Raw genomic sequence first — 27,947 nt, 5'->3', positions numbered from 1 at the left:
CGACTCGGTCCCCACAGCCCAGCTCTCACCTTGGCCAATGGCACAATTCCAAACACATTGTTCTCGGCCAAGTGGTTCAGGTGAAGCTCTGTCCTAGGGGTAAAATGAGGCGTCAGCACGAGGTTTGGTCCCCAGGCCAACGCCTTGTCCCTCTCAGGGGCGACAACTAACCACAGCTCCATCACCCCAGTCACCCAGCCACCTTTCCGAACTGGACTGGATACCTCAGCAGACACCAGCCTCCCTAGGAGAAAGGGTGCAGTCAGAACCCTGGGAAGGGGCGGGGAGTCTGCCTGAAGGCACATCTAGCCAGGCCGGCCCGTGCCTCTGCTGTGAAAGGAGCCAAAGAGGGTGCCTGGAGCCACCTGCTCGGCCTTGAGCAGGGAGCCAGTCTGAAAGCATATAGGGAAGAACATGGTGGGCATCCGACAGGGAGCTGAGGGCCAGCTGGAGGGTACGGGAGGAGGCTTGGCTTCCAGACCAGTTCAGATTACAGCAGCTGTGAAACTGCAGGGAGCCACGCCACCTTCGTCCAGGTAAACTTCTTCCCCAGACCAGAGATCACTGAACACTGAGGATCCAGCATGACCCCAAGATTTAGGGCCAATTGATTACTAAATGGCAAGGCCTGAGTCTCTATCATCTCACCATCCCAAGGGCCCAGCTCGGAGCCAGCACACAGCTGGCAGTGGACACAGGGCACGGTGGGCCAGTGGGCTGGAGTCCAGTCCCATCGGAGCACACCTTCCCATCTCACCTGAGCGTGCTGTCACCACAGGCCAGCAAGTAGTAGAAGACGTTGAACGTGGCCTCGCTGGCCGGGCGTCGGGCCACCCGCAGCTTCTCCAGGAGCATCGTCTGTGGCACAGCGTAGATGAGGAAAATGATCACAGCCCTCCTACCCCTCAGCAGGAGGAACCAGGCCCTGGTCCTCCACGCCCACGGAAACATCAGAGCATCCTCTTCCCAGGCGCTCAACCACCTACCACTTCACTCCAAGATCAGAAAAGGTAGAAACCAGAGCCCGGAAAAGAAGAAGGTCCCCAACTCCCAGAATGGTGTAGGGTGGACACTACCATGGCCAGCACCCAGGAACCAGCCTTCCTTGGGCGATAGATGCTTAAGGCAGAAAATTTCATTTAGGGGAGAGCAAGATGGCTTAGCAGACAAAACTGTTTGCCACCAAGTCTAACAACCTGGATTCAATCCCTAGGACCCGCATGGCGGAAAGAAACAACTGACTCCAGCAAAGTTGTCCTCTGACTTCCTTATATGTGGCATAGCATGTGGGTGGATGTGCATATACACACATATACACAAATAAGTGAATAATTTTTTTAAAAGAAATTTTATTCAGCAAGGCAATAGCTTGGTGCACCTGGGCCTTTCTTTATTGCCAAATGTGTAGCACTAGCCTGAGAGAAGTCCTAAGTCCCTGGGTCTCGGAAAGTCGGTAGAGAGAGATGGGGATTCCAGCAGTAGGGTGTGGGAGGAGGAGAAGGGCAAAAGGTCTGGAGGGCAGAATGAGGGCAGAATGGAGACCAGTCCTGCCTATGCTGTCACAGGCCTCCATTTTACCAGAGTGGAGTCCAGTTAATGAGGCACTGGGGAGCCTGACTCCTAGGGCATGAAACCAGGGGTCCATCTTTGCTCCCTAGGCCTGGGCAATGCCCCTTACCTGAATGGATGCTGAGGCCACCTGGCCAGCTTGGTCAAAGTCCAGGGAGAGAATCTGGGAGAAGCGGGTGGCACTGCCATTCATGATGGTTGGGCTGTTCCCGAAGGCTTCCAGGATGGTGTACAGGGCCTGCCACTTCTCCACTGCAGAGCACAGGCCCAGGGGACATCAGAACAACCAGGGCAAAAAAAAAAAAAAAAACCGGGGCAGCTTCCCCGCAAAAAACTGGGGCAGCTCCAGGATGCCCCAGACAACAACTGCCCGGGGATTGGGATATGTGAGTTCAGGGGTTAGAGCCAGCATCGAGGAGAGTCACCCTCCTTTCCCCACACCCCTGCCCTACACATCCGCTTTCCCTGTTGCCCTGCCTTACCAGAAAACACCTTGCTCCCACTGGTGCCGGCAATGGTGGCCAGATACTGCACCAGATGCTGAAAGCTGGTGGTCTTGCCACTACCACTGCTACCCAGAAGGACAATGGACTGGTCCTGGCGGCTCATCAGCATTGCCCGATATGCAGTTTGGGCCACGGCATAGATGTGGGGTGCCATGTCCTCCCGCCGACACCCCTTGAACATGTGCATCACCTTCAGCAGGACAGGCACAGAGTGAGGGGGGGCTTTTAGAGCTGGGCCCTTATCTCACCTCTAGGACTTGCACATTGCTGTGCCACCACTCCACAGATGCCCAGGTATTTTGAAGGCAAAGTCATGCGTGGAAATGCAGATACCCGCCAACTCTATTAAAGATGGAAGGATAGCCTTCTGTCCCCACCCTCTTCCCAAGGTCAACTGTGAGAGTGGGTGGGAACCCAGTGGACACTGGAAGAGAGAAAACCAGAAAAAGTAGGGTGCGGGTGGGTGGGTCCCTAGGAAGGCACACCTTCTCTGAATACACAGCAGGGGCACCTCGGGGGCTAAGGACAAGCAAGCTAGGGCCAGCGTAGGTGTGTAGCAGGCTAGCCCCATAACGCTGGCGCAGTGTGTGCAGGACGCTAGACTCGTTGAGATACACCAGTGAGGCTAGATCTTCTAGGCGATCACACGAGGGAGCATTAGCCTGGGAAGAAAGACAAGGAAGATGCAGATCCCATCTCTATCACAGGGGACGGGCTTGCCCTGTCTGTGTCCTCCCTTGTCAGCAGCCTCCTTCCAACCTTCTCTATGTCGTCTTCATCCACATCCAGGATGGCTCCATCGTGGTCCAGCTTCACACGCACCTTCCCCTCAGGTAGGCTGAGCTCCTCCGACTTGAGCTGGCTGGCTGCAGAGCAGGGATAGTTGGACTTGGGCCTGGGAAATTCGACTATTCTCCTTAGGCCTTCTTGATCCTGCCTTCTTCCCCGCGGGCTCACCAGACCCTCCTTGCTCACTCCAGTCCTTACCAGAGGTAGAGGCATTTTCCGTGCCAGCCCTAAACCAAGCCCTGCATCCATCCCAACCGGCAGAGACTCACCCAAGGAGAAGCCATCCCTATGGACCAGCCACACCTTCTCCGTCTCATACCAGGCCTCTTCGGCTGCAATCTGCTCTTCCGTCTTGGCCTGTCAGAGGGAAGGGAGGAATACACAGACATTGTATTGAAATGTAGAGGGACAAGGACAGCGGGGATGAAGAGACAAGGGAGGAGCTATGGGCACGTGGGAAGGGTGGTGGGAGACACAGGACAAGGGGGAGAGGGGACAGAGATCAGGGAAGGAGGGAAGAAAGCCAGGAGTGTGGAGGACAAAGACAGGGAGACTGGGATTTATACCAACTTTGAAGGCCCAGGGACACAGGAGCACTGTGGCCAAGAGAACTGGTCCCAGGAAAGCAAGTCACCAGGCTCCACCGGCAGCTGCTCTATCTCCTCTCTGGGAGACTGTGAGATCTGCACCCTGACTCCTGCCCCAAACTGCAGACCACAGTCATGGGTTCTTTCGTACCAAAAGAAAGGCCTCTTCCCCTAGGCTGGGAAGAGCCATTTTCTGCATCCTAGGATTCTGTCTTGTGGAATGACAAGAAGCCCTGGCCTCTAGCCTGAAGATGCTCTATGTGGGCAAGGCGATATTGCCCTTCTCCTCTACTTGGACAGCGCTGACTTGTCAAACACAGGGAGCATAGGAAGGGTGTGAAAGGGCTGGGACACCCCCGAGGTCCCCAGATATCACCAACTAAAATAAGCATTTCTAAGCATTGTCAGTGTGGGGCTAGCAGATCTGATACCTTCAAATAAGAACACTTGAGCTAGGAAGCTGTGGCACCAGAGGAACCAGACAACGAGAGACCTAGCTACCATGGCTATTATGCCCCACAGCAGCGTGTGGGAAAATGTCAGCAATGTGATGACATCTTGAGGGAGGCTAGCCACCCCCAGAAGACCAGCTCTCAGGCTTGCACTGGCTGCAACACTCTCCCCAGACAGCAACCCCCGCTCCAGATTCTTACCCTAGGTGTGTCCCTTTCTCATGAGACCCAAAACTGAGGCAGAGACACCGCTCTGTGATACTGAGCCCTGGGTGAGGGATCAGAAAATGGCAAGAACATCTAAGCAGAGTATTCATTTTTAGATTTGAAAGGGATAGAGATCAATAGGCTAATCATAACAAAGTGGTCAATGTTTTCATCTGTCAAAGTGAAAAAAATTTAAAATACTTGGTTTTTATCTTTTAATATTTGAAGGACTGATTTGGTAGTGTTGGCACATGCCCTTGATCCCAGTACTCAGGAGGCAGAGGCAGGCCGATCTCTGAGTTCAAGGCCAGCCTGGTCTACATAGGTAGTTCTAGAACAGCCAGGACTACATAGAGAGACTCTCTGTCTCAAAAAAAAAAATCACCAGGGTCTTGCTTTTTTCAGATCACATGAACCAGCTGAAACTTTTGTCTCGAGTGACATGTTCTATGGCTAAGTGTTAGAGTGACATCAAAGGGTCATGGCCTGTCACCAGTCTCTTTAGGGATCATCTGAGAACAAGTTTCTCACAATGACCATGAGGTGGAGACAGAGACCAGCTATCTCATCTTCAGGCTGGGGCTGAGGGTCTTTTGGGTTTTTTTTCTACCCAGAGAGATCTGGGCTTCAGCGGCTGAGAATCACATGTGGCAAAGCTGGGGCCATGATGCTCCCCAAGGGCCACAGCTGCACCATCTCAGCTCCCCTGGGTCCCCTACTACAGAGTAGGAACCTGGAGGGAAAGAGGCCTTACACTCCAGCAGGAGGCCCGAGCACAGACGCCAGCCCAGGTGTAAGGTGGGGGTGGTGGGTTGTCACCGGAGAAGGCAGAGGGCTCCTGGGTGGGGCAGGAGCACCCTACCTGGCTGTGGGCAGGAGAGGCGGCCTCAGGGTCCAGCTACCAGCAGCAAGCAAAGAGAGAAAGAGAGAGAAAGGTGAAGACAAGGTAGAGACCACTGCAGGTCCCCATCCGAGAGACACCCCTGGACCAGTAGTGAGCCAGCACCCTGTTCAAGATACAGCATGGAGGTCAAGAGTTGTTGCCCGGGATTAGGGTGCTGGCCAGGCAAGAGAAGACAGACCAGAGGCGGTGGTTGGGGGTTTTTGTTATCATCAGACCTTTCAGAGACAAGGCTCTTGGGGGCTCACTCCTTGTGGTATCTGTCACTCAGCCTCTAGCCTCTCCTGGACTGGCTGTGCAGTCCATCCGGAGTTAATCTCCCTCCTCCATGCCCCTGGCAGACCAGGCCACCTCACAACACCCAAAGCCTGGGCCCCCTGGAATCCTCCTGCTCTTATCCCAGGACATCGGTCTCCCTGCGGCTATCAAACACCAAGAGAATGTTGTTCCTCCTCTCTAAACACATGCCCAGGGAGTACCACTCCCCATGCTAAGGGCTAGCACAAGGGCACCTACAGCCTAAATCTAAGATGCCTTCCTCATGCCCCACGGCAAACAGAGGCATCATTGCACCCAGCTCCAACCATAGGGCTGCCTGTCAACTGCCCAGTCCCTGAGCCAGCCTTCACCTCTACATTACAGCCGGTTACTTAAAACCCTCATCAGCCTTTCTAGAAGAAATAGGAGCCAGGTGAGCTTTGAATGTTGCCAGTTAGAAATGAGAAGGGTTAATATCTCCACATGGGTCTAGACACTGGACACCAAAATGGGAAATACTGACTCCTGCCTTGCCACACACCAGGCCCTAACACCGATGAGCGTCCTCAAGGCAGGAGACCAGGGCTAGAGAAGGGGACTAGATCTCTGGCTATAAAGGGCCCTCCATGGTCATGGCCCTGGGCTGTCTGGAGTATTAATACCCACAGAGTTCAGCTTTCCAGAGCCACTGTGAGGGTTCGTGGACAGCCACAGAGTTCCCTTCTATTCTCTCTCTCTCTCTCTCTCTCTTTCTCTCTCTCTCTCTCTCTGTCTCCCTTCACACACACACACACACACACACACACACACACACACACACACAGTCCAGGAACTGGGAGCCCACACACAAGAGAGGTGGCATTACAGAAGCTGTGAAGATCCTCTCAAGTCGCTGGTGTGCCTCCTCTGCGGGACTCAGCCGGACCTCAGGGTCAGCTCCTGTCTAAAGGTTAAACCACTATTAGTTCTGGCTCAAGAGACAGCAGGAGGCACCACACACCAAGCTCTCAGCCCGTGGAGCCACTGAGACCCAATGCAGAAGTGGAGCAGCGTCCAGGAGACAAGCCAAATGCTAACTTGTGTTTTAAAACTCTATGAAACAGAAAAAGAAGAGGCAGATGCCTGTGAAGGCTGGGGTTACTTCTTCCTACTTCCCCAACCACTGTGAGCTCTAAAATGACCCTGTTACCCCTCCCCCCATTCACTCCTGTCCCAGGATGTGCAAGAGAAGAACTCCAGGCCAGGATATGCCTCAGCTTCCAACTCCACCCTCGTGCACACAGAAGGTGCAGAGAGCCAGAGGGAGCAGGCAACAGCCCCGGACAGGCACATGACAGTCTTTGGCTACTTAGAGGTTCCCTGAGAGACTGGAGTTCAGCTCCTACCCCAACCATCAGAGCAGAAAGTCCCTGCCAACTGTTTCCTAGGGGCCAGGAACACTCTGCCCCGACAGAGCGGGCCAGGAGGATGGGGAGGTGTGGCAGCTGGCTTTCCTCTACATTTGGCAATACCCAGAAGGAAAGGGGGCAAGGCCACTTCCAGGAAAGATGGCTCCCAGGGGAAACAGCCAGTGAGTGCCTCAAGGTCCCCGAGGCCGTGCCCTGGCATCAACTTCATCCCTCTCCTTCGAGCTACTAGAAACCCAAGAAAGCTCATGTCTGTCTCCCGACACATCCTGTGAGACCTCAGCAGGACCCGCAAGGCCAAGGAGTTTGAAAGAACGGTTTCTAGTGCAAGACCAGCTAGGGCTGGTGACAATGGCGTAGTGCAGACACAAAGGGGTTCACTCTGCCTACCTGCCACCCAGGCACGGGACTTCCCAAGAGTCCCGTGGCCAGATCTGAAGAAGGCAGTGATGGCATTAAGAAGCGTCATCACTATCACTGTCAGCCCTACAATTTGTGAGTACCTGGTGCCAGGAGCAGGCTTGGCATATAACCTATGACATATTTAATCAGACAGCCACCCTCCAAAGCAAGTATCACACTTGTTTGTAATTCAAAAATCCAAAGAGGCTCCCAAACAAAAGGTTTTTCTCTTAATTATTTTGGTGGCAAAACCTGTTGATCTTTTATCCTCCTACCACGAGAATACTCATGGGTTTGCTTTGGAAATATGTAACCATAAGACATTCCGAAATATAAAAATGACTGATTCCCAGTACTTAAGGCTTCACAAAAGGACTAAGGGCCCACATTATAACTCCCCACTTGACAGAGAGGCTCCTAGCAGTGGACCTGGCTGAAGTCTCCCAGGAGTGTGGCTGCGGGTGTGAGCCTGGGCCACCTGACTTAAGAACAACTGCTTCCACCCTGCACTCATCTGCCCAAGTTCTCATCTTTAGCTTTAGATGTGGTGCCTTAAGCTGGCCTTGTATAGTTAAGAGATCAGGTCTCCAGTCTCTCGGGGAGGCCTGCAGCATGCTGGCTAGCGGTTCTCGTTAATGAAAATCATGCAACCCCGCCATGGTCAGCACATAACCCTGGCCGGCCTGGGTCACGGGAGGCTCCTTCAGGCTGGAGGAAGCCACCGTGAGGGTGCTCAGCCTTCAAGCAAGGGTGGTGAGGGACACGGGAGGTTAGTGGCACACTCAGGTACCTCCTGCCGCACACTGGAGTCTGGCAAGTTGGCCTGCTGCTCTCCAGAGTGGTTCGACTTCAGGTCAGCAGAATTTGGGTCAGACAGCCCTTGTGCTGGGGCTGCGGAGGACTGCTTATTTGGGGTCTCAGGCTTGGCTGGGGATCCTGCTTTCTTTGGAGCATCCACCACATCTGGGGAGCCTGGCTTTCCAGAGGGGCCTGGCTCCTGGCTGGGGGCCTTCTCTCCTCTCCCAGGAGGCTGCTTGCTGCGGGACTTGTGGTCCTTGCCTCGGCCCCGAGACATCAGACTGCGCAGGCCCACAGACAGCTCGTCCTTGACAGCCTCCTTCTTTGTTTCAGGCTTTGGTGGAGCAGGAGGAGGAGGTGGTGGTGGCGGGGGCTTGGGGCTAGAGGCTGCCTTTTCTCCCTTCTTGCCTCGTGGTGGGTGCTCAGGGGACTTGGTTCCTCGGCCTGGAGGCTCCTTGGCATTGCCAGGCTCCTCACCAGGCAGCACCTTGCCCACCACCTTCCTCACAGCATTGGCCACCCGGTTCCGGGACAGACCTTGGGCCTCTTCATTTGGGCCTTCGGCTGAGGCAGCCCCCAGGCCATTCATAGTGAATGTGGTTTCCGGGCTCTTTGCTCTCTGGGAAGTCTCTGAGGGTGGCAGGCTGGTGGCAGGCTGGGGACTTCTAGGTGGACCACGGCTGTCCTTAGTGCTGCTCTCTAGCTATAGTCACATAAACACAAGTAGACATGAATAGCAACCCACATCCCTACCCAGCTCATGCACACAGGACACAAGGGGTGCAGCCTCAGGCCCCAAGACAGAGCTTCCATTCACGCATAGTACAACACCTCCCCCATCTCTCCACCTTCTAGAGTCTAGACATGCAGACAGAACGAGTACATCAAAAATCATCCCACTGCCCACCCCCAGAAGGTGTGGAGGGACCTGGAGACACCAGCACAAAGGGCCCCAGAGCCCAGCAGCACCCTAGAATTAAGTCTTTATGTCAGGGTCACAGCTGACACTCAGCAGGGCTGGAAGTGAGGAGGTCAAAGTCTCAGTCCTGTCTCCACCAGTTTCCTGCCAGTGGCATCCCTATTTCTCCATCACTCAGTTCTCTAGACAGTCAGAACACAGCCTGACCAGAATGAGGAAAGAAACTGGCAAGATACTCCTCTTGAGCCAAGCTTCTCCCTCAACCCAGGTCCTCTGCCCCATGGCCACAGTCGCAGTCACCTTTACCCTGCTGCAGAGACCCCAGTGCTGGTGTTGTTCCCTCCTGCAAACTTCCCATGGGTTTAGTCCCTCTTCCCAGTGGGCATATGTGGAAATGATGGGGGGGAGGGGAGGCAACTCAGGCCCACAAAGGGTTAAGTACCCCCGTAGCCACAGCTGTACTCCCTGGAGAGCAGGGTCCTGGCTCAGCTGGGTAGCTGAGTAGCTGGGTGCTACCCAGACTCTGGGCACCCAGGAGTTGCCTGGTATACGCTGGCACTCTCCATGTGGGGTTCCCACCCCCTCCCTGACACTCTGCCAGGAACTGGCTGAGGTGGCCACTGGGAAGGCCATGATGGCTAATGGCAGGGCAGAGTTTCCTGCAAAGCTAGTCACACTGCCTGGGGAGGATTCAGGTCACTTCAGGGCCATCCAGTGACATGCTACTCACCGAGCCGTAGCTCAGGTCTCGATCCCCCAGTGGCTATGATTTTAGATCACACCGCTGTGACAATCTAGCTGCCATGCCTGGCTACAGGCTCACAGATGACAGACCGACCACATACCGAGGGCACCTCACCGCCTAGCACAGCTGAGTCAGAGGCCTTAGCCCAGGCCTCTGCTCTAGGGAGGTTCTGCTGCAGCGGTGAAGGAGGGGGGCTGGACTGTGGCTCTTCTAAAGCTTTGTAGGCCAAGAGTATTCAGGGGCATGTGAGGGTACTGTGGAGCTAGCCATGGCACCAACTGCCAGGTCTTTCTCCCTTCTGACTCCTGGCTTCCCTCCTCTCCCCTCAGTGAAGATGACGTCATGACAGTAATTGCTAACACATACATAGTATTTTGCCTGCTAGACGCTCTCCTAAGTACTTTACGTGCTATTTTTGAAAAAGAAAAAAAGAACCTTCCTCACATATCTCAAACCACAGGTTAGCCTTGGCCCTCCAGGACAGTTTACAGGGCCAAAGGAAGCCAAATGCCTGGCTAATCAAATCATTCCAGGAAGTAGGGGAGCCAGGACAGCTATTATTTGGGGTAAGGAAGCATTTGTGCTCCAGTTTGCCCACCCCGGCAACGACTGCATCCTCTCTTGGACACATCTGGACTACTGCTCAGAAGATGTGTTTCCCTCACCCTGTACAGGTCCAGCTTTCTTCAAGGCCTCTGTCTCAAGGTGGTAGGGGGGTGGGGACATTGGGCAGCTGTGGGCAGCCTCCAGGATGTGCATGAGAGAGCTGAGGGGTGGGGTGGAGCGGCAGCGGCAGAGAATCCCTCCGTGCCTTGTCTCGGGCCGCCCTGTGGAGGCTGAGAATCCCAACAGCTGAGCTCTCATTTTGTCAGTGCTCACTGACCTGAGAGTTTACCCACCTAACCCTGCCTGCCCAGAGGGTCCAAGAAACCAAAGCTGAAGGAAGGCAACTAAAGGGAGCCAGAGGGAAGACAGAGGGGTGGGCCCCGAAGCACCGTGGCTTACCCCCTACTCCATACACCCGGAGTAGAGTCACACACACACATTGCACTTTGCACCCCATTACTGATAATTCCCTCTAACCACACCAGCAACACTGGAAGGGATGAAGCCAACCCATCAGAGACATGTGCACACACCCATACTCATGTACATGTGCACACACATGCACACACACACACACACACATCTCAGGGAAGCACTTACGGCCCCTTCCTCTTTGCCAGGAGGGCCAGGTTTTGCCAGAGATTTGTCCTCCTCCTTAACCTAAGGGAGCAGACAGAGAAGTCACTGGCAGGTCCAAGTTGGGAGACCTGCTACTCAAGTCTAGGATGAAAAGATGGAGGGGTCTTTCTCTCCCTGAGAAGCAGAGCAGTGCCGGGGCTGGGGGGTCTGAGGAAGGCATAGCTTTTACTTATGACTGAAACTGCGCAGAGACAGTGTTTCAAGAACTAAGAGTCTTTATGGAAGTAAAAGCTAAGGATGCTGGGGGGCTCAGTGGCCAGCCCACTGGGGCTGTCAGAAGTCCATATCATGGCTTGGGGGTCACAAAATTGCCAGCCATGCAGATGGAGGAAGGAACCCCAAGATCAGGTGAGGTATGGAGGAAAGAGACATGCCTGCCTAGGGTCAGGGTTTGTGCTACAGCAGGAACGGGTAGCCTGAGTCAGACAGGAGGTGCAGTCAGGGGAAACAGCAGGCCATAGCTGTCTGGGGAAAGACTGAGGATGTTTCTATGTAGATGCTTTGAAGGTTCCTCCTGCTCAGAGACTGGCTGAGAATGGACTCCAAGGTGCGGGCCCCAGTGTCAGAAGAGGCTGCTCTTCTAGATCCTCTCAGCATCTCTCCCTCCTAACGCCCAGGCAGGCCCAGGCAATTGAGTGGTCCTTCTTTCCCCAGGCAGCTCTGTCCCTAAGCCTGCAGCACCCCCAGCCTGCCTGGCTTTTCCTGCACAGTAGGGGAGACAGGCAATCTTAGCAACATCCAGAATCAATTATCCAATAGCAAAGTGGGGCTGACCAGGGTCCATGGTCAATTTTGAGCTCCAATTAGCAGTGCCTGGACACTGTCCAGCATGATGGCCACTGCGGTACTGAAGCTGCATCTTGTCCATAAAGCATATTCAATGGGTCCAGAGTTCAGTTAGCTCTCCCTGACATGGACAGAGGGAGGCTGGCAAAAACTCACAGAAAAAAACCTTTCTACTTCAGAAACTGGAGTCTGTGCAGAGAAGAGGAAGGGAAGGGCTGGGTAAAGAGGATATTTGCAGGGTGGCTAAGTCTGCACCTGCTGTCCTCCTCACCCCTCCCCACAGAAATCACACCATGCATTAGCCCCCAGGCACACAGGTTAGAGGACAGCAAGTATTCCCAAACCACACAGACACTTCCATTAGTGCGCACAGTGCTGTTAGCTTGGTTTCAGATATGACCCAGATTCTAAGTTGACTCTGAAACCCTCACCAGCTCCAAACCTGTCCTTTCTCCAGTAGCTTGTGTTTGGGGTCCCAAATGGTTGTCCAAGGGGAGGCATTGGGAACCTTGGTTGCCCACCAAAGTGTCTGGGACACTGGGCTCAGGTCTGAGCTCAGCTCTAGATTTAGCCTCAGGCTGACTCACGCCCCCCCTCCCCCAAGGTTCTGGCTGCTGTAGGTCATTGTCCAGCCAGAGACTGTGCATCTGCACAAAGGCATGCCCAAGGCTGCCACAGCTTGAATTACTCTCTGGACCCAGATGCCAATTGGCCTGGTGCCTCCACTCTCAGCTCCTTTCTTCTTCTGCCCACTTCAGCCCCCAGACTCAGGGAATCTGAGTTCCCAAGGCATCAAGGCCGAGCCTTTCCCAGAACCCCACAGTCCCGGGGCCAAGTCTGAGCCACAGGCTGTAGTAGGGTGTGGAGCGGTGGCACAAAAGGCAGCTCAGTTTACAGAGGTGGAGCTCAGGGAGGAAAGTGACTCAGCACAGGGGTTCATCCAGACAGAAAAGGGCTCCCAAAAGCCACTGTGCCCCCAAATGCACACACATGCTCCAATCCATTGCTAGCTTCACCATGCCAAGCACATTAGAGAACGAAGATTTTGAAATTCAACTTCCCTTTTGCTCCCAAAAGGCAAATCGCGATGAAAAGGCCATAGTGCTGAAGGCAGCCTGCACCCTGAGTCAGAGAAGAAATAGGGGCAGGGTCTCTCAGGGACTCCGAGTCTTCCTAAGGGTCAGGACCTGCTGGGACAAATGCTGTAGGTGACAAGAGGAAAGGAAGATGGAAGGAAGGAAGATCACAAACCCAGGTCACACTCTTCAGCGTGAGGAATGAACTGCTGGAAAAAAAGAAAAGCAAGGTTGGTACAGGGCAGAGAACATCTAGAGTGGGTACAGGGCGAGAACGTCTAGACTGGATACAGGGCGAGAACGTCTAGACAGGGTACAGGGCAAGAATGTCTAGACTGAGTACACGGCAGATAATGTCTAGACTGGGTACAGGGTGAGAACGTCTAGACTGAGTACACGGCAGATAATGTCTAGACTGGGTACAGGGCGAGAACGTCTAGACTGGGTACAGGGCGAGAACGTCTAGACTGAGTACAGGGCAGATAATGTCTAGACTGGGTACAGGGCGAGAACGTCTAGACTGAGTACAGGGCAGAGAATGTCTAGACTGGGTACAGGGCAGAGAACGTCTAGACTGGGTACAGGGCAAGAACGTCTAGACTGAGTACAGGGCAGAGAACGTCTAGACTGGGTACAGGGCAGAGAACGTCTAGACTGGGTACAGGACAAGAATGTCTAGACTGAGTACAGGGCAGAGAACGTCTAGACTGGGTACAGGGCAGAGAATGTCTAGACTGGATACAGGGTGAGAACATGTAGACGGGGTACAGGGCGAGAACGTCTAGACTGGGTACAGGGCGAGAACGTCTAGACTGAGTACAGGGCAGAGAACGTCTAAACTGGGTACAGGGCGAGAACGTCTAGACTGGGTACAGGGCAGAGAATGTCTAGACTGGGTACAGGGCAGAGAACGTCTAGACTGGGTACAGGGCAAGAACGTCTAGACTGAGTACAGGGCAGAGAACGTCTAGACTGGGTACAGGGCGAGTACGTGTAGACGGGGTACAGGTCGAGAACGTCTAGACTGAGTACAGGGCAGAGAATGTCTAGACTGGGTACAGGGCAGAGAACGTCTAGACTGGGTACAGGGCAGAGAACGTCTAGACTGGGTACAGGGCAAGAACGTCTAGACTGAGTACAGGGCAGAGAATGTCTAGACTGGGTGCAGGGCGAGAACGTCTAGATTGGGTACAGGGCAAGAACGTCTAGACTGAGTACAGGGCAGAGAATGTCTAGACGGGGTACAGGGCGAGAACCTCTAGGCTGGGTACAGGGCGAGAACGTCTAGACGGGGTACCGGGCAGAGAATGTCTAGACTGGGTACAGGGCGAGAACGTCTAGACTGGGTACAGGGCAGAGAACATCTAGACTAGGTACAGGGCAGAGAACGTCTAGACTGGGTACAGGGCGAGAACATGTAGACGGGGTACAGGGCGAGAACGTCTAGACTGGGTACAGGGCGAGAACGTGTAGACGAGGTACAGGGCAAGAATATCTAGACTGGGGAGCTATGCGTTCTCAGATAAAGCCACTTCACCTCTCTGGGCCTGCTGGAGAAGTAGGGGCCAGACTGGTCTAGACAACGGATAAAGTCATTTCCAGATCTAGGACCGTAGGAGTTGGCAGGTGGAGAGCCGCCCAGGCCCTTGATTCTCCAGAAGGCAGAAACCTTCCAGAGGTGCATAGGGTGGCAAAGCTCTCCCATTCACCAGAGTGTGTCCTTGCCCAGGAGATGTGTCACCAAAGAATCACTTCGAGTCAATGGAACTGGAGATCTTGCTTGTTCCTATAACTGACTGTGATGAATAAATAATTAGAAATTGGTTTGTTTGGAAATGCTAAGGATGAAAGCTAGGGCCTCACACGTACTAAGCAAGGGCTCCACCTAGGAGCTATGCCCTAGTCCTTAAAATTTTGTTTTGTTTTGTTTTTTAAGAGAGGGTTTCTCTGTGTAGCCAGGGCTGTCCTGAAACTCACTATATAGATCAGGCTAGCCTGGAACTCACAGATCTGTCCGCCTCTTCTCTCCGAGTGCTAGGACTAAAGGCGTGCACCACCACCCAGCCCTCTCCACCATTTTTAACTGGTTCTGGTGATTTCTGTCTTACTGTCTAGTTAGTATGCTGCCAGCTTTAAATTTATTTAATTAACTCATTTGCTCTTTGAACTCACATCCAAGTTTTCCTATTGTTTAGGGAGGTCCCATCTGACCCAGAAGGACATCTGGCTCCTCCCTCTGCTCCAGGGAGCCTCATGCTGACAGCAGGTGGGGATCCCCAAAGGACATCGTCATGGCTTCCATGCCTTGGGAAAGAACCGTCCAAATCTCTCCTCTCTTCCTTACCACGGCTTGGCCCCAGGAGCATGCTATCTTCACCCAATAGAGAACAGAGCTGGTGGCATTGCCTCTGTAACAGTCACCCCAGATACAAAAACGTATTTCTCCTAGAACTAGGGACTTGCTGTGGAGAAAGGGGTCCCTAGAGCGAAGGACTCTTGCTCAGATACATTTCTGCTCCAGGAATTTCAGCCATTTCTAATATCGATTACTAAATGTGGAATGCCCACACCGAGATGGACCCTATACGAGGTATTTACCCATCCGTTCATTCCCTTCATCCATCCATCTATTCACGTGTGTGCACTCACCCACACAGAAAAGTATGGAGACCAGGGGTTAATATCAGAATGTCTTTCCCCACTATGTCTCCACCACCTTGTTTCTTTATTTATGTATGTGTGTATGTGAGAGTGTGTGCACACGCACGGGCACTATGGTGCCCGTGTGATCAGAGGACGGCTGGTAGAGTCAGTTCCTGCCTCCTTCCACCACGTGGGCCCTGCAAACTGAGTTTCTGAACTTGTAAAAGGGAGACTCCAGTATGTCCTCATCGCCTTCTGAGGCCCTGGCCACCTCTCTCTGTGTGTCATTTCTGACCTCTTCCCTTGGAAGAAAGGAAGGGAAACCACCACTGCTAAGTGTTCTTCTGAGCCAGCCCAGGATAGGCACTTCATTCCTCTCTCTCCTGGCAGCAGCCTACTTTACGGGGGGGGGGAGTTGCCGAGAGGTCCCCAGCCAGGAGGGGTCTTGGTCATTCTCTGACTAGGATTCCCTCCTAGGCAGGACTCTCTCTTACCCTTCACACCATTAGACACAAGTGCTTGTCACATGACGATACTGGAAACGGGTGGGGGCAGGGTTTTGGCCCAAAGCTCTTTCCCGCATATAGACCACAGAGAATAAGGCTTGTCCATGCTGATTCTCAGAGGTGTGCCACAAACAGGAGAGGTGTATTTCCAACTAGCAACCATGGATAGGGAGCAAACTCCATGCCTGGGGCCCAGCTGAGAAAGGCGGGGCCTGGCTGAAAATGTACCATCTTCTGGTCTAGCCAGCCCATCTGCAGGAATGTATGTTCAACGAGCTGACTTCAAGAAACAAAGAGACCCCACGAGCTCATGCAAGCATTTTTTCATAGATGCGCTCCACAAAACAACTTCAAACTGCAAACAACCCACGGGACTAGAATCAGAGACGGTTGGGTAAACGATGGCTTCAGCCCAACACATGGCTGTACTGCCATTTAAACAGACAAAGATGTGGACAATGAAACCATATGGAAAATTCCACACAAAATGACATCAATCAAAAAGAACCAGAACATAAATAGCATGCAAATGGTGATCATGATAATTTTGGGAATGGCGTGAATTAGACACAATAGACGCACTTGCTGTTTATTTTGCTGTACATTTGTTACTTACTGCTTGTTTTTATTGTAAGGATGGCTAAATAGTCAATAAAAAAAGAAAAAGAAAAAGAGATAAAAGCTAGAGGCATTTGTTCTCAAAGGGGAGAAATCTGCTGAGAGTCTGTCTACCCTCCGCCCCAAAGGCGCCTGTCATTCAGGGAGTCGAGGCTCGGTTTTACTCTCCCCAATGCCAGCACCTACCACTCTCCCAAAGTACCACAGTTCCGAGCACCCACATGGCAGCTCACAACTGTCTATGACTCCAGTTCCAGGGGATGTGACACCCTTACACAGACATACGTGTGGGCAAAACACACACATAAAAATAAATAAATCTTTAAAAAGAAAGAAATTAAGAAGGAAAGAAAAGGGGAGCTCAAAGACCCTAAGAATAATCCTATCCACTGGGTAGCCCCTCAGGCCAGGAATGCCCAGCCCGGGCGGATATGTTAAGGCCTATGTGTCTAAGCCAGGCATCCAAGCCCCAAGAGCAGCAAGTAACTCCCAGAGAGAGACTGTGTCTAGAAGGAACCAAAACATCAGTAGCCAAGATAAGTTCCCAGCCTGTCCCCCTGTGCCAACACTGGCAATGCTCTTCCTTCTCAAGGAAGCCCAGAACCATCTCCTTTCTCTTCATCCCATTCTGAGGCATAAAAGGCAGCTCTCAGGAGACTCTCCTGGATAATCTTAAGTTAGCACTCACGTAACTAAGCAATAGGGGTGGAGAAAGGAATGAAGGAGAAAGGAAGAAATAATAACAGCAGCAGGAACTTCCTGTTTGCGGTGCAGCCCCAGGCCTCACACACGCTGGACAACCAGTCTGCCACTGAGCAACGCACCCAGCCCTGACAGCGCATCTTTATTGAGCATCTTCTTGGCGCTAGGCACTGTGCTCAGTCCCAACAAACATCGTCCCATTTGATGCTCACAACATCCCTTTGAAGAAGACATGAGTTTTGTTTTACAAATAAGCAAAAGGAGCCCCAGAGGATCATGTGACTTTCCCACTGCCTCACACTCAGATCTGTCCTTTACCAAGCCTTTAGGACTTACTTTAAGGGAAAGTGGCCAGCCCTCCCCCATACCTCCCCATCATGGGCCGTCCACATCAGCAGCAACAGCTTGGGTAGGAAGCAGTGGTTTCCATCGAAGACCTAGCTCTCCACTCATGACCTGAGCACCCTCTTCAAAGAGCTTCTTTAGTGGAGGGGAACTCTGCAGGGAAGGGCCTGAAGGCCACACTGTCAGTCGGCCAGAGGAAGAAAGGAAGAGGAGCTAACCCTCAGGGTCAGCTCTAGCCAGAGCCCTCCCCCACTGCAGGGCGGAACAGAAAGCAGCCGAGAACCCTGGGCCGCTGCCCACCAGCCGGGAGGAAGCAGGTGCGCTGGGACGGCTTCCTGCAGTTGCAGAAGGGCCAGGGCTTCCTCCGACAGACAGACAGGCCTGCTGGAGGCCTCCCCTCCCTGCGGACACTCAAGGCTTCTCTGCAGGGCACTCTGCCATCTGCTAGCAACCATTTCCCATGGCCCTGAATCTGTGACAGTCAAGGTACTGGTGGCCTGGGTATCAGGAGGGGGTGGGGAGTAGGCCAGAGCAGGAAGCAGCCCGCTTACAGAGTGAAGAGCTCTCTCCAGCACCACCCTGCTCTGCCCACACACACCTCCACAACGGTGCCAGTTTGGGAGCCGGGACAGGGCAATTCCTTGGGCATGGAGAGATACAAACACTATGGGCACATCTCAGGCTCCTGCTACACCTCCGCACTAGGCCAGCCCACACTCTGCCAACTGCTGACTCAATTGAAAACCTTACCCTTAGTGACTGAGGGAATAGAGGGGAGGGCAGGGTGGCCTGGGAGGCAGCTATGTCTCTCCTCACTTGCTTTTTTAAGGAACTTACTTCTCTGGAATAATCTCTGCTAAAAGAGAGTCATGTGCGGGGAGGATGGCTCAGTAGGTAGAGACTCTTGATGCCAAGCCTGAGCGTCTGAGTTTGGTCCACAGAATTCATATGGTGGAGGCACAGAACTAACTTGCACAAGTTGTCCTGTGACCTCTGAACACACGCCGGGTGCGCATGCGCACGTGCACACACACACACACACACACAAAACTGAAAATAAAAAGTTTCTTTAAATTAAAATAAAAAGAGGCTCACAGACAAGACATCCCTGAGATGCCACATGTGTCCCTTCTAAGTATCTGGGTACGGGAATAGACGAGGCCATGCTGGGTTCTTCCTGAAGATAGTAAGAAGACTCCAGCCAACTTCAAGGACCATCCCCTGTCAAGCCCCTTTTTCTGTCTAGTCTAGAGTAAGAGGGGAGAAGGGGTCACAATACCAGCCCAAAGCAGGACCAAAGTCTCCAAAGAGATGCTTGGGCTCCGGGCTTTAGAAGAATAAAAGCCTCCATAGCAATCATTACTGTGGGCAAGGCGTGCCTCGTATGCAGGGTGGCGGATCAGCCCCAGGAAACTGAGGTTTGGAAGACGATTTCCCATCAACACTCCCCAGATCGTGAGTCAGGCGAGATATGTGGCTTGCCTCTTAGAGGTTTTGAGGCAGCTGGAGCTGTGTACTATCCTTTCAACCAAGTAACTGAGAGAGGGGTCCCAAGGCAGCAGCACCCCTTCCTCGCCATCTACTGCCACATCTGGGGAAACAACAAGACATCTTCCTTTTCTAAATGAGGAAACATTATGGGGATCCCAGGACATTTCCGGGGTTGGGGGTCAGAAGGACACTCACCCGCATGGCCTGGCCTGGAGCAGCCCAGAGCAAGGAGTCTCCTCTCTCTGCTGCTCCCGTTAGCTGCTCAAAATAGCACAGGCTGCAGCCCCACCCCTGGTCCCCTCCCTCTCCCAGGCCCCTCCCACTGCAGCTGCCCAACCCTGCCAGGGCTGTGGAGACAGCAGAGGCTGGAGGACTGCAGGTACCAGGTATGCCCACAGCCAGAGAGCAGTGGGGTCTAGGTGGAGGAAAAGGGGGCTATTCAAATAAGGGTATGCGATGAGACAGTCGGTGTCCTGGGGTTAGGGATCGAAGACAGAAAAGGGTGGCACTTTCCTTCTGACACACACTCAGGCTCCTGGACAGCTGGGCTGATACGGCCCCTAAAAATAGCAGAGGAATTTGAGACCTGCAGCCCCCGGCCCCACAGGCCAAGACTGAGACTAGCACGCGCAGGCTCTCTCAAACACACGTATACTCGCAGGCATGAAGGCAATCACAGTGCAGTGTACTTGAGAACACTTGTCATACGCCTAACTATGCCGTCTAATTAGTGTATGGAGACACTAACCCCACATCCAACGTGACATGAGGCTGATGTCTACTAGGCCCAGGCAGCGGCCACGGCAGAGAACCAGAGATCAGGCTGAGGCCTCCTGATACTGCCTCATAATGAGAGATGAGCAGAGAGAGAATCAATTACAAACACACCCCCCATTTCCCTCTCCCACACACCAACCAGTTGCTGCATAGGCACAGGAGAGTGGGGTGGGTGGGGAAGGAGGGGTGGGTCTTAGCCCTGCAAACAGAGGAAGCTGGGGGTGTCTGGCCAATGAACAGAGGTTGTCAGTGAGGAGCTGTGTCCCTTGTGAGAAATCCTGGCCTGGCTCTAGGTAACACTACCAAATACCCGTACTATAGAACTATAGATACCCTGGAGGCTGAGAGATGGGGCTAGGAGAAAGATGGCAATACGCAAAAAGACAGGACCTGCCAAGTGTCTATAGAAAAATAAATAAATAGAAATAGTCATTGCTTCCTTCTTCCTCTCCAGGGAGGAGAAAGGGACTGGAAAAACCCAGGCTTGTCACCCACAGCCAGTTCTAAGCCCCAGAGGTCCTGCATTGATGACATTCTCCAGGAATGGACTGGTAAACCCTGCCCCAAAGGACCAAACCGGCTCTCCTTCAACATGACTGTGCAAGTCACCTAGTCTGACCATGCCACACACATGCACACAGATGCACAGGCTATCAGGAACAAGCTTGAGCCTCTGCTTTCCAGGGAGGTCCCCTGGTCCTCCTGAGGTCCACTGAGGTCCTCCTGCAGTGCAAAGGTCCTGCATCCCCGCAGTGGTGCTCACTGAAGCCCCTGAAAGACTTTAGGATACGATACCTAGATCTCCCCGTTTCTCACTCAGTTTCTGATCTAACTGGTTTGGGAAGGAGCCCTGGGCACTGGGATTTGGGGAGATTCTTAGAATGTTCTGTTCTTTGGTTTGGTTTGGTTTTTAACGTGTGTGGGTGTTTTGTCTGCACTTGTGTCTGTACACCACACCACACAAATGCCTGGTGCTCAAGGAGGTGAGGAGAGGACATGAGATCTCCTAGAACTGGAGTTGCAGATGGTTGTGAGCGACCCTGTGCCTCAGGTCCTGTCCAAGAAAAACAAAGGCTCTTAACCCCTGAGCCCTCTCTCCAGCCCTGCTTTTGGCTTTTTGTGCGAAGGTCTCACTTTACGGCCCAGACTGACTTGGAACTCATTATGTGTAGACCAGGTCATTTCAAACCCTCCGTTCATCCTCCGGCCTCAGCCTCTGGAGAGCTGGGATTGCAGGCATGTGCCACCATGCTTGGTGTGTTGCTTTGTTTTTGAGAGAGTCTGGCTAAGCATCCCAGGCTGGCTTTGAACTTATGATCCTCCTGTCTCAGGTTCTCAAAGCTGGGATTACAGGTGTGTGCCCCAAAACTAGGCTCCTGGTGACTCTGGCTTAAGCCAAGGCCAAGACCTAAGGCAGTCATAAAGCCTGGCACTCATGTGACCAATTGCTGGATGGATGGATGAGTAGATGGATGGGTGGATTGGTGAGTGGGGGGGGGATTGGTGAATGGGTGGGTGGGTGGGCTGGTGGGTGGGTTATGTAGCCATGGGCAGGTGACTTTAATTCCCCTCATCTCTAAAATGAAAATTATGCTCGTACTATTTCCTAGTCAATAAGAAGCAAGTATAGAATTGATAAAAAAGAGTTAGTTCTCAAAGTGTGGTCCCTAGACCAGCAGCATCCACACCAACTGGAAATTGGTTAGAGATGCTAACACCTCACCCCTACCTCCTGAATCTAGAGCAATACATGGGGCCCAGCACTTATGACTTCAGTCGAGACCCTGGTAATTGTGATGCTCACTAAAGTCTGAGACCCTGGTGATTCTGATGCTCACTGAAGTCTGAGACCCTGGTGATTCTGATGCTCACTGAAGTCTGAGACCCTGGTGATTGTGATGCTCACTGAAGTCTGAGACCCTGGTGATTCTGATGCCTACTGGAGTCTGAGAACTATGCTTGGAAGGAATCATTCACAGTGCTCCACGGTTAAAGAGAAATCCTTCAGAGTCGGTTGTGGTTCCTTCACACAGTAACTACACGGAGTGAGCACTCTGTAGCTCAGTTTCCTTCACCTGAGAAGGGGGATAATAGTACCTACGGCACAGAGTTAGCATAGGGTAAAAGACTTAGTGCATACAAAGTTCTGAAAACACCGCCCAGTTTGGGGCTGGGGCTCAGTGAGAGAATATTTTTTTAGCACGCTTGAGTTCCTGGGCTCCGTCCCCAGCACCTGGAGGAGGGTACCTGTAAACAAAGTGTAAATAATAGCTGTGATGTCTCGGTGAGCAAAAACACTTGTGTAAGCAAAAGGACGAGTGCAAACTCTAGAACCCACACTAAGGCCCAACGACAGGAGCTGGAGAGATCGTTCTCAAATAAACATCATGTCCTGCTCCTCCCCAGGCCAGGCCAGAGTTGGACCCAGCACCCAGGTCATCACAGCTGCCTGTAACTGCAGCTCCAGGGGTCCAACATCTTACTGCCCTCCCCCCAAAAGTTAAAGGTTAAAAAAAAGTAAATGCTGTTATGTTAAAAGGGGTGGGGAGAGCTGGAGAGTTGACTCAGGGGTTAAGAGCACGTATTCTTGCAAGGAACCTCAGGTTTGGTTCCCACATGATGGCTCATAAACATCTGTAATTCCAGCTGCAGAGGATCCAATACTCTGCTCCAACCTACAGGAGCATCACACATGGTTGTTGATGCACATACACAGATGTATGTATGGTACACATACATACATATACACAAAACATTCATACGCATAAAAGAAAAAATCAATAATCTAGGTGTCAGGGTACATGCCTTTGATCACAGCACTCTAGAGGCAGAGGAAGATGGGGCTCTGTGAATTCAAGGGAAGCCTAGTAGTCTACATAGTGAGCTTCAGGAGCTACACAGTGAAACCCTGTCTAAAGTAGGTACATAATAAATAAATCTAAAACTTTTATTATTATTATTATTATTTTCGTTTTTTGAGGCAGAATTTCTCTGTAGCTTTGGTACCTGTCCTAGAACTCACTCTGTAGACCAGGCTGGCCTTGAACTCACTGAGATCTACCTGCCTCTGCCTCCTGAGTGCTAGGATTAAAGGTGTGCGCCACCACCGCCCAGTCTAAAACAAACTTTGAAGTGAAGATGGAGAGATGGCCTAGTCAGTAACAGGCTTCCTGTATTAGCATGAAGACCTGAGGTAGATCTCCAGCATCCATGGAAAGACTCAGGCACAGAAGCTGGAGAGACAGCTCTGGAGAGAAGAGTGTTCTTTCAGAGGATCTGGGTTCAATTCCCAGCACCCACATGGCAGCTCACAACCATCTGCGACTATAGTTCCAGGGGATTCAATACCCTCTTCCGGCTTCCACGACATGTAGCAAAATACCCATCACATTAAAAATCAGAATCTGTCTATAGAGCTAGTTCCAGAACAACCAGGACTGTTACACAGAGAAAAGTTGTCAAGCACAAAAGCACATGCCTATACTCCCATTGCTGGAAGGCATGAGACAGGAGGATCCCCAGGACTTGCAGGCGAGCAAATCTAGCTGGACTGGGTTAGCTCCAGGTCCAGTGAGAGACTGAAGATGTAACTGAGCAGAAGAGCACCTGCCGGGCACCTGCCAGGCCCTGAGTTGAATGCCTGGCACTGGGGAAAATGGGGAAGTATTGTCTAGTATATTAGCCTTTCAGTAAACTTTAACTATCCTTATATCCTGAGATTACCAGGAAGCTAAAAGGGGGTGTGGGTGCTATAGAGGTGGCTCGGTGGTTAGGACCACCTGCTGCTCTTCCAGAGGACTCAGGCTCAATTTCCAGAGCCCACATGGTAGCTCACAACTGCCTGTAACTCCAGTTCCAGGGGATCTGACGCCCTCTTCCTTCACATATTCAATCCATTTCCACACCCTCTTATACTGAAGGTACACTGTCCCCACTATGTGGCTCTGGGCCTTGCTGCTTGACGACACAGCTTGGTTCCTGCCCCACCAACACCACAGGCTCTCTCGGAGGCTATCGGCCCCATCGGGTACCACCACCAAGCTCAAGCCTAGGCATACATACACGAGGAAGGCCAGGCACCCTTTGCAGCTGTCTGTTTGCTTTTTGGATCTTCTGTTTGGAACTATATCAGGCTGTCCCTCACCTGACAGCATGCCTGCATCCAGTAGCCTCACTTCCTTCCAATAAAGACTTCTGCAAAGGCCCGAGAAGCACACAGCCAGCCTGGGAGAGGAGTGCCCAGGGCAGAACAAGAGGAGGTCCTCTGCTAAGCGCAAACTCTGGGCTTTCAAACAGGGTCTTAGGATCTTGGATTGTGGCTACCATCTGCTTCAGCAGTGCCCCAGATGACATCTGGGTGACCGGGATGCAGTCTTGCTCTGAGTTTCCAGCAGCTGTGCTTCCACCTGTATCTCTTCCCTGTGGAAGAGACTGACTCTGGCAGCTCTCTGAGCCGGTTGCTTACACAGGGAAATCATCCCAAAGCAGTCTCACTTCCCCTAGGAAAAAGGCAGACTCTTAGGAGAGAGAGAGGAGCCCGAGACCCCGGAGTCCACTGGGTTTCACCAGTTACCGCAGTCAGGCCTGCTGTGCGGGTGCTGCCCACACGCTCCCCATCTTAGTGAGACCAAGAACATCATTGCAGCCATGCATCCTTCCACAGCCAGTCAGCTCCCCCTGCTGGGGCCTGGGCAGCTCCCCCTGCCTCCAAGCATGGTCATCATGTGGAACCTGCCTGTTCCACTTGCCCTAGGCCTTTACTCCATCCTGCCCAGCTCTCCCCGTTCCTAGAGACCCACCCATAGCTCTGCCCTCTTTAGGAGACATTTCTTTTTTTTTTTTTTTGGTTTTTCGAGACAGGGTTTCTCTGTGGCTTTGGAGCCTGTCCTGGAACTAGCTCTTGTAGACCAGGCTGGCCTCGAACTCCCAGAGATCTGCCTGCCTCTGCCTCCCGAGTGCTGGGATTAAAGGCGTGCGCCACCATCGCCCGGCCTAGGAGACATTTCTTGTATGTAAGGAAAAGCAAGAAATAAAAGGCTGGCTAGGTAGTGGCAGCATAGGCCTTTAATTCCAGCACTCGGGAAGCAGAGGAGGTGGATCTCTGTGGGTTTGAGGTCAGCCTGGTCTACAGAGCAAGTTCCAGGACAGCCAGGGCTACACAGAGAAACCCTGTCTCAAAAACAAAACAAAACAAAACAAACAAACAAATAAATGGCCCACCCCAAGTACAGTGCAAAAAGGGATGCTGCAACAGCAGCCCTGGGGCTGAGTCCCACTCGGCTCAGCCTCTTTCTTGCCGTCTGATCTAAGACAGAATTATCCCACTCCTTACAGTAGTATAATATAGTTCCTGCTGTGTGTGGTTGTTGTGAGGATAGAAGACAGCACATATTTTAGCCTATGCTTGACAAATTAAATTGTAGGTGGTAACGCCATAATTAACATCACAAAATTATCATTTGAAACCACAGCCCTTACCGTGTCTGTATCTACACACCGCACATAGGGGTTCCTGGTTATACTTGGGTTGGTATTCTACCGCACATGGAGAGTCACACATTATGTAGGATTCCAACTCTATAGTCGTCATGTAATACAAAAGTAGGATCCAGTCAAAACTCCCCGGGAGATGGTTCACTAGTGAAGACCACTAGCTGCTGCTCTTGCAGAGAATCTGGGTTCAAGTCTCAGCACCACAAGGTGGCTCACAACCATCTATAACTCCAGTCTCAGATTCTATGCCCTCTTTTGGCCTCCACAGTCACCAGGCACAAACATGGTGCAAAGACATACATGTAGGCAAAACATGCCCCACACACATGAATAAATAAATAAATCTCCTAAAATTCCTAAAATGGCTCAGCAAATAGAGCACTTGTGATTTTGTGTATACAACCCCTCTCTATGCAGCTTCCTGGTCCAGACTTCAAGGTGTCTGAGATTAACCACGGTTTGAAAATATTTGATGATGCCAGAAAAAAACAGTTCTTTTTTTTTTTTTTTTTTTTTTGGTTTTTCGAGACAGGGTTTCTCTGTGGTTTTGGAGCTTGTCCTGGAACTAGCTCTTGTAGACCAGGCTGGTCTCGAACTCACAGAGATCCGCCTGCCTCTGCCTCCCAAGTGCTGGGATTAAAGGCGTGCGCCACCACCGCCCGGCAAAAAAACAGTTCTTATAAGTTTGTTGCATATTGTTCTGAGGAACACAATGAAATTTCCCATCATCCTACTCTGTCCTAACCAAGACATGAGTCCATGACACAAATGCCATCTGTCCAAGAGTCACTGAGTAGCCATCCTGGCTGTGAGGCTGGCTGTCACAGGATCCCGGGACTGTGTTCGATAAGTCTAATAATATCAAGAACAATAATTGTACTTAATAATGATCCCGGAGATGGGAAGGCAGTTCAGTGGCAGAGTACTTGCTTGCCATGCTCAAAGCCCTGGGTTCAATCACCAGAACTGTTAAATAAAAACAATACTGTCCTAGCTGGGTCATGGTGGAGCACGCCTTTAATCCCAGCACTTGGGAGGCAGAGGCAGGTGGATCTCTGTGAGTATGAGGCCAGCCTGGGCTACAAGAGCTAGTTCCAGGACAGGCTCCAAAGCTACAGAGAAACATTGTCTAAAAAAAAAAGAAAGAAAGAAAAAGAAAGAAAGAAAGAAAGAAAGAAAGAAAGAAAGAAAGAAAGAAAGGAAGAAAGGAAAAATACTGCCCCTACAGTGGGGAGCAGTGGAGCCAGCAACCCAGACATGCCAAAGAGAAGCTGCAAACTGCTTCCTATAGGTGATAACACGGTAAGGCTTTCTGAGAGAGTTGACATTAAGTAACCTTTAATTACAGCATATTGTTGTTATTGCTGCTATTTTATTACTTACTGTTAATCTCTTACTGTGCTTAACTTATAACTTAAACTTTATCATAGGTATGCATACAGGAGAACAGTTAGCTCTAGGATTTGGTATTAGCCAAGCTTTTGGGCATTTACTATGAGTCTTGGAACACACCTGTGGATTATGGGAGCCATTGTACCATTCTATACAATATATCGTCACGGAAGCACAATGTACAGTGTGTATAACACACAATAAAAATACACAAAGTACTATTTTCATAATTTTAGGCCAATATAATTTCTTGCACAAACATATAGTTGAACTCATTGAAGTTTATTGTGTGTATGCGATGACTATGGAGCCTAAATTAATGTTCTGAACGGTTATCAATTGATAACCACTATGTTTAAGCCTGCTCTCCCATAAGGACCAATTTCTGCCTCCTTTATGCGCCATACAACAAAAACCAGTCATCTTTCCCACGGCTGGCCAAGATCACCGGAAGTCCTGCTAAGAGCAAGCACGGAGTACACACATGTGCTGAGGGATATTTGATCAATCTGTGTGAAGATGTGTCTCTGTCCTTCCTCACCTGCCTAAGGAACCTTCTGATTGGCTTAATAAAGAGCTAAACAGCCAATAGCTAGGCAGGACTTCCAGGCAGAGATAAGAACTCTGGGAAGAAACTGAGGTGGCGATTTGCCAGCCAGTCGGGGAGAAAGTCGGATGTACAGTACTGAGGAGAGGAAGCGAGCCACGTGCAGAACATAGATTATAGAAACGGGTTAGTTTAAGCTATGAGAGCTAGTTGGGAACAAGCCTAAGCAAGGCCAAGTTTTCATAATTAGTAAAAAGTCTCATGTCATCATCTGGGAGCTGGTGGTCCAAAGAGAGACCTGTTAAACCTACCCCAGACTCTGCTCTGCCATTTTGCCATTCGGCCCTGGAGTTAACAGTGGCTGGCACACGCAGCCCGGGTTTATAACAATTCTGTTGCAGGCTAGAGGCAGATAAAAGTGGACCTTGGTGCCGGGACAGATTGGTGACTTCAGGAAGACACAACTGTCCAGTGTCCATCACTCTGTAAGTAACCCCTAATAAACTTGTTTTTACTCAGCAAAATGAATTTTTTGAAGGACTGTCATTCAGAGGTAGAGTGCTTGCCTAGTATGCCTGAAGCCCTGTGTTCAAGAACAAGTACAGCTCCCCCACCCATGGTACAAACTTGAATGAGTCACTCTTCTGGCTGTGGATGCTGGGGGCATATTTAATTTTATATTTTCCTGGAAGACTTGCTCAATACCACCCTACTCTCCAGCACTAAGCACACAGTAGGTGTTCAACACTGGATTTACCCAGTTGTTAACAATAATAAGCTGGATGGA

The 27,947-nt window shown here is 51.6% G+C and overlaps 1 protein-coding gene across 10 annotated transcripts in view; it reads right to left on the bottom strand.

The window, feature by feature from the left end:
* Nucleotides 1-27,947, bottom strand: part of Myo18a (myosin XVIIIA) — a 104,948-nt gene that overhangs the window by 45,980 nt on the left and 31,021 nt on the right. For 4 of the 10 annotated variants that reach the window (XM_057774516.1, XM_057774517.1, XM_057774525.1 and 1 more), the window contains exons 3-12: nucleotides 7,868-8,578; nucleotides 6,135-6,212; nucleotides 4,865-5,008; nucleotides 3,134-3,221; nucleotides 2,835-2,941; nucleotides 2,561-2,737; nucleotides 2,052-2,265; nucleotides 1,679-1,821; nucleotides 758-858; nucleotides 30-93 (exon numbers count right to left, since the gene is read on the bottom strand). In XM_057774516.1, coding sequence (XP_057630499.1) covers nucleotides 30-93; nucleotides 758-858; nucleotides 1,679-1,821; nucleotides 2,052-2,265; nucleotides 2,561-2,737; nucleotides 2,835-2,941; nucleotides 3,134-3,221; nucleotides 4,865-5,008; nucleotides 6,135-6,212; nucleotides 7,868-8,578 — 1,827 coding nt within the window. Of the gene's footprint in view, nucleotides 1-29; nucleotides 94-757; nucleotides 859-1,678; nucleotides 1,822-2,051; nucleotides 2,266-2,560; nucleotides 2,738-2,834; nucleotides 2,942-3,133; nucleotides 3,222-4,864; nucleotides 5,009-6,134; nucleotides 6,213-7,867; nucleotides 8,579-19,146; nucleotides 19,183-27,947 lie in introns of those variants that run through there. The other 6 variants (XM_057774519.1, XM_057774521.1, XM_057774515.1 and 3 more) reach the window with 4 other exon arrangements.

The sequence above is a fragment of the Chionomys nivalis genome, chromosome 7, assembly GCF_950005125.1.
Source record: "Chionomys nivalis chromosome 7, mChiNiv1.1, whole genome shotgun sequence".
NCBI classification, from domain to species: domain Eukaryota; kingdom Metazoa; phylum Chordata; class Mammalia; order Rodentia; family Cricetidae; genus Chionomys; species Chionomys nivalis.
The sequence above is the reverse complement of the archived record's forward strand: the minus strand, read 5'-3'. Positions and strand labels throughout refer to the sequence as shown.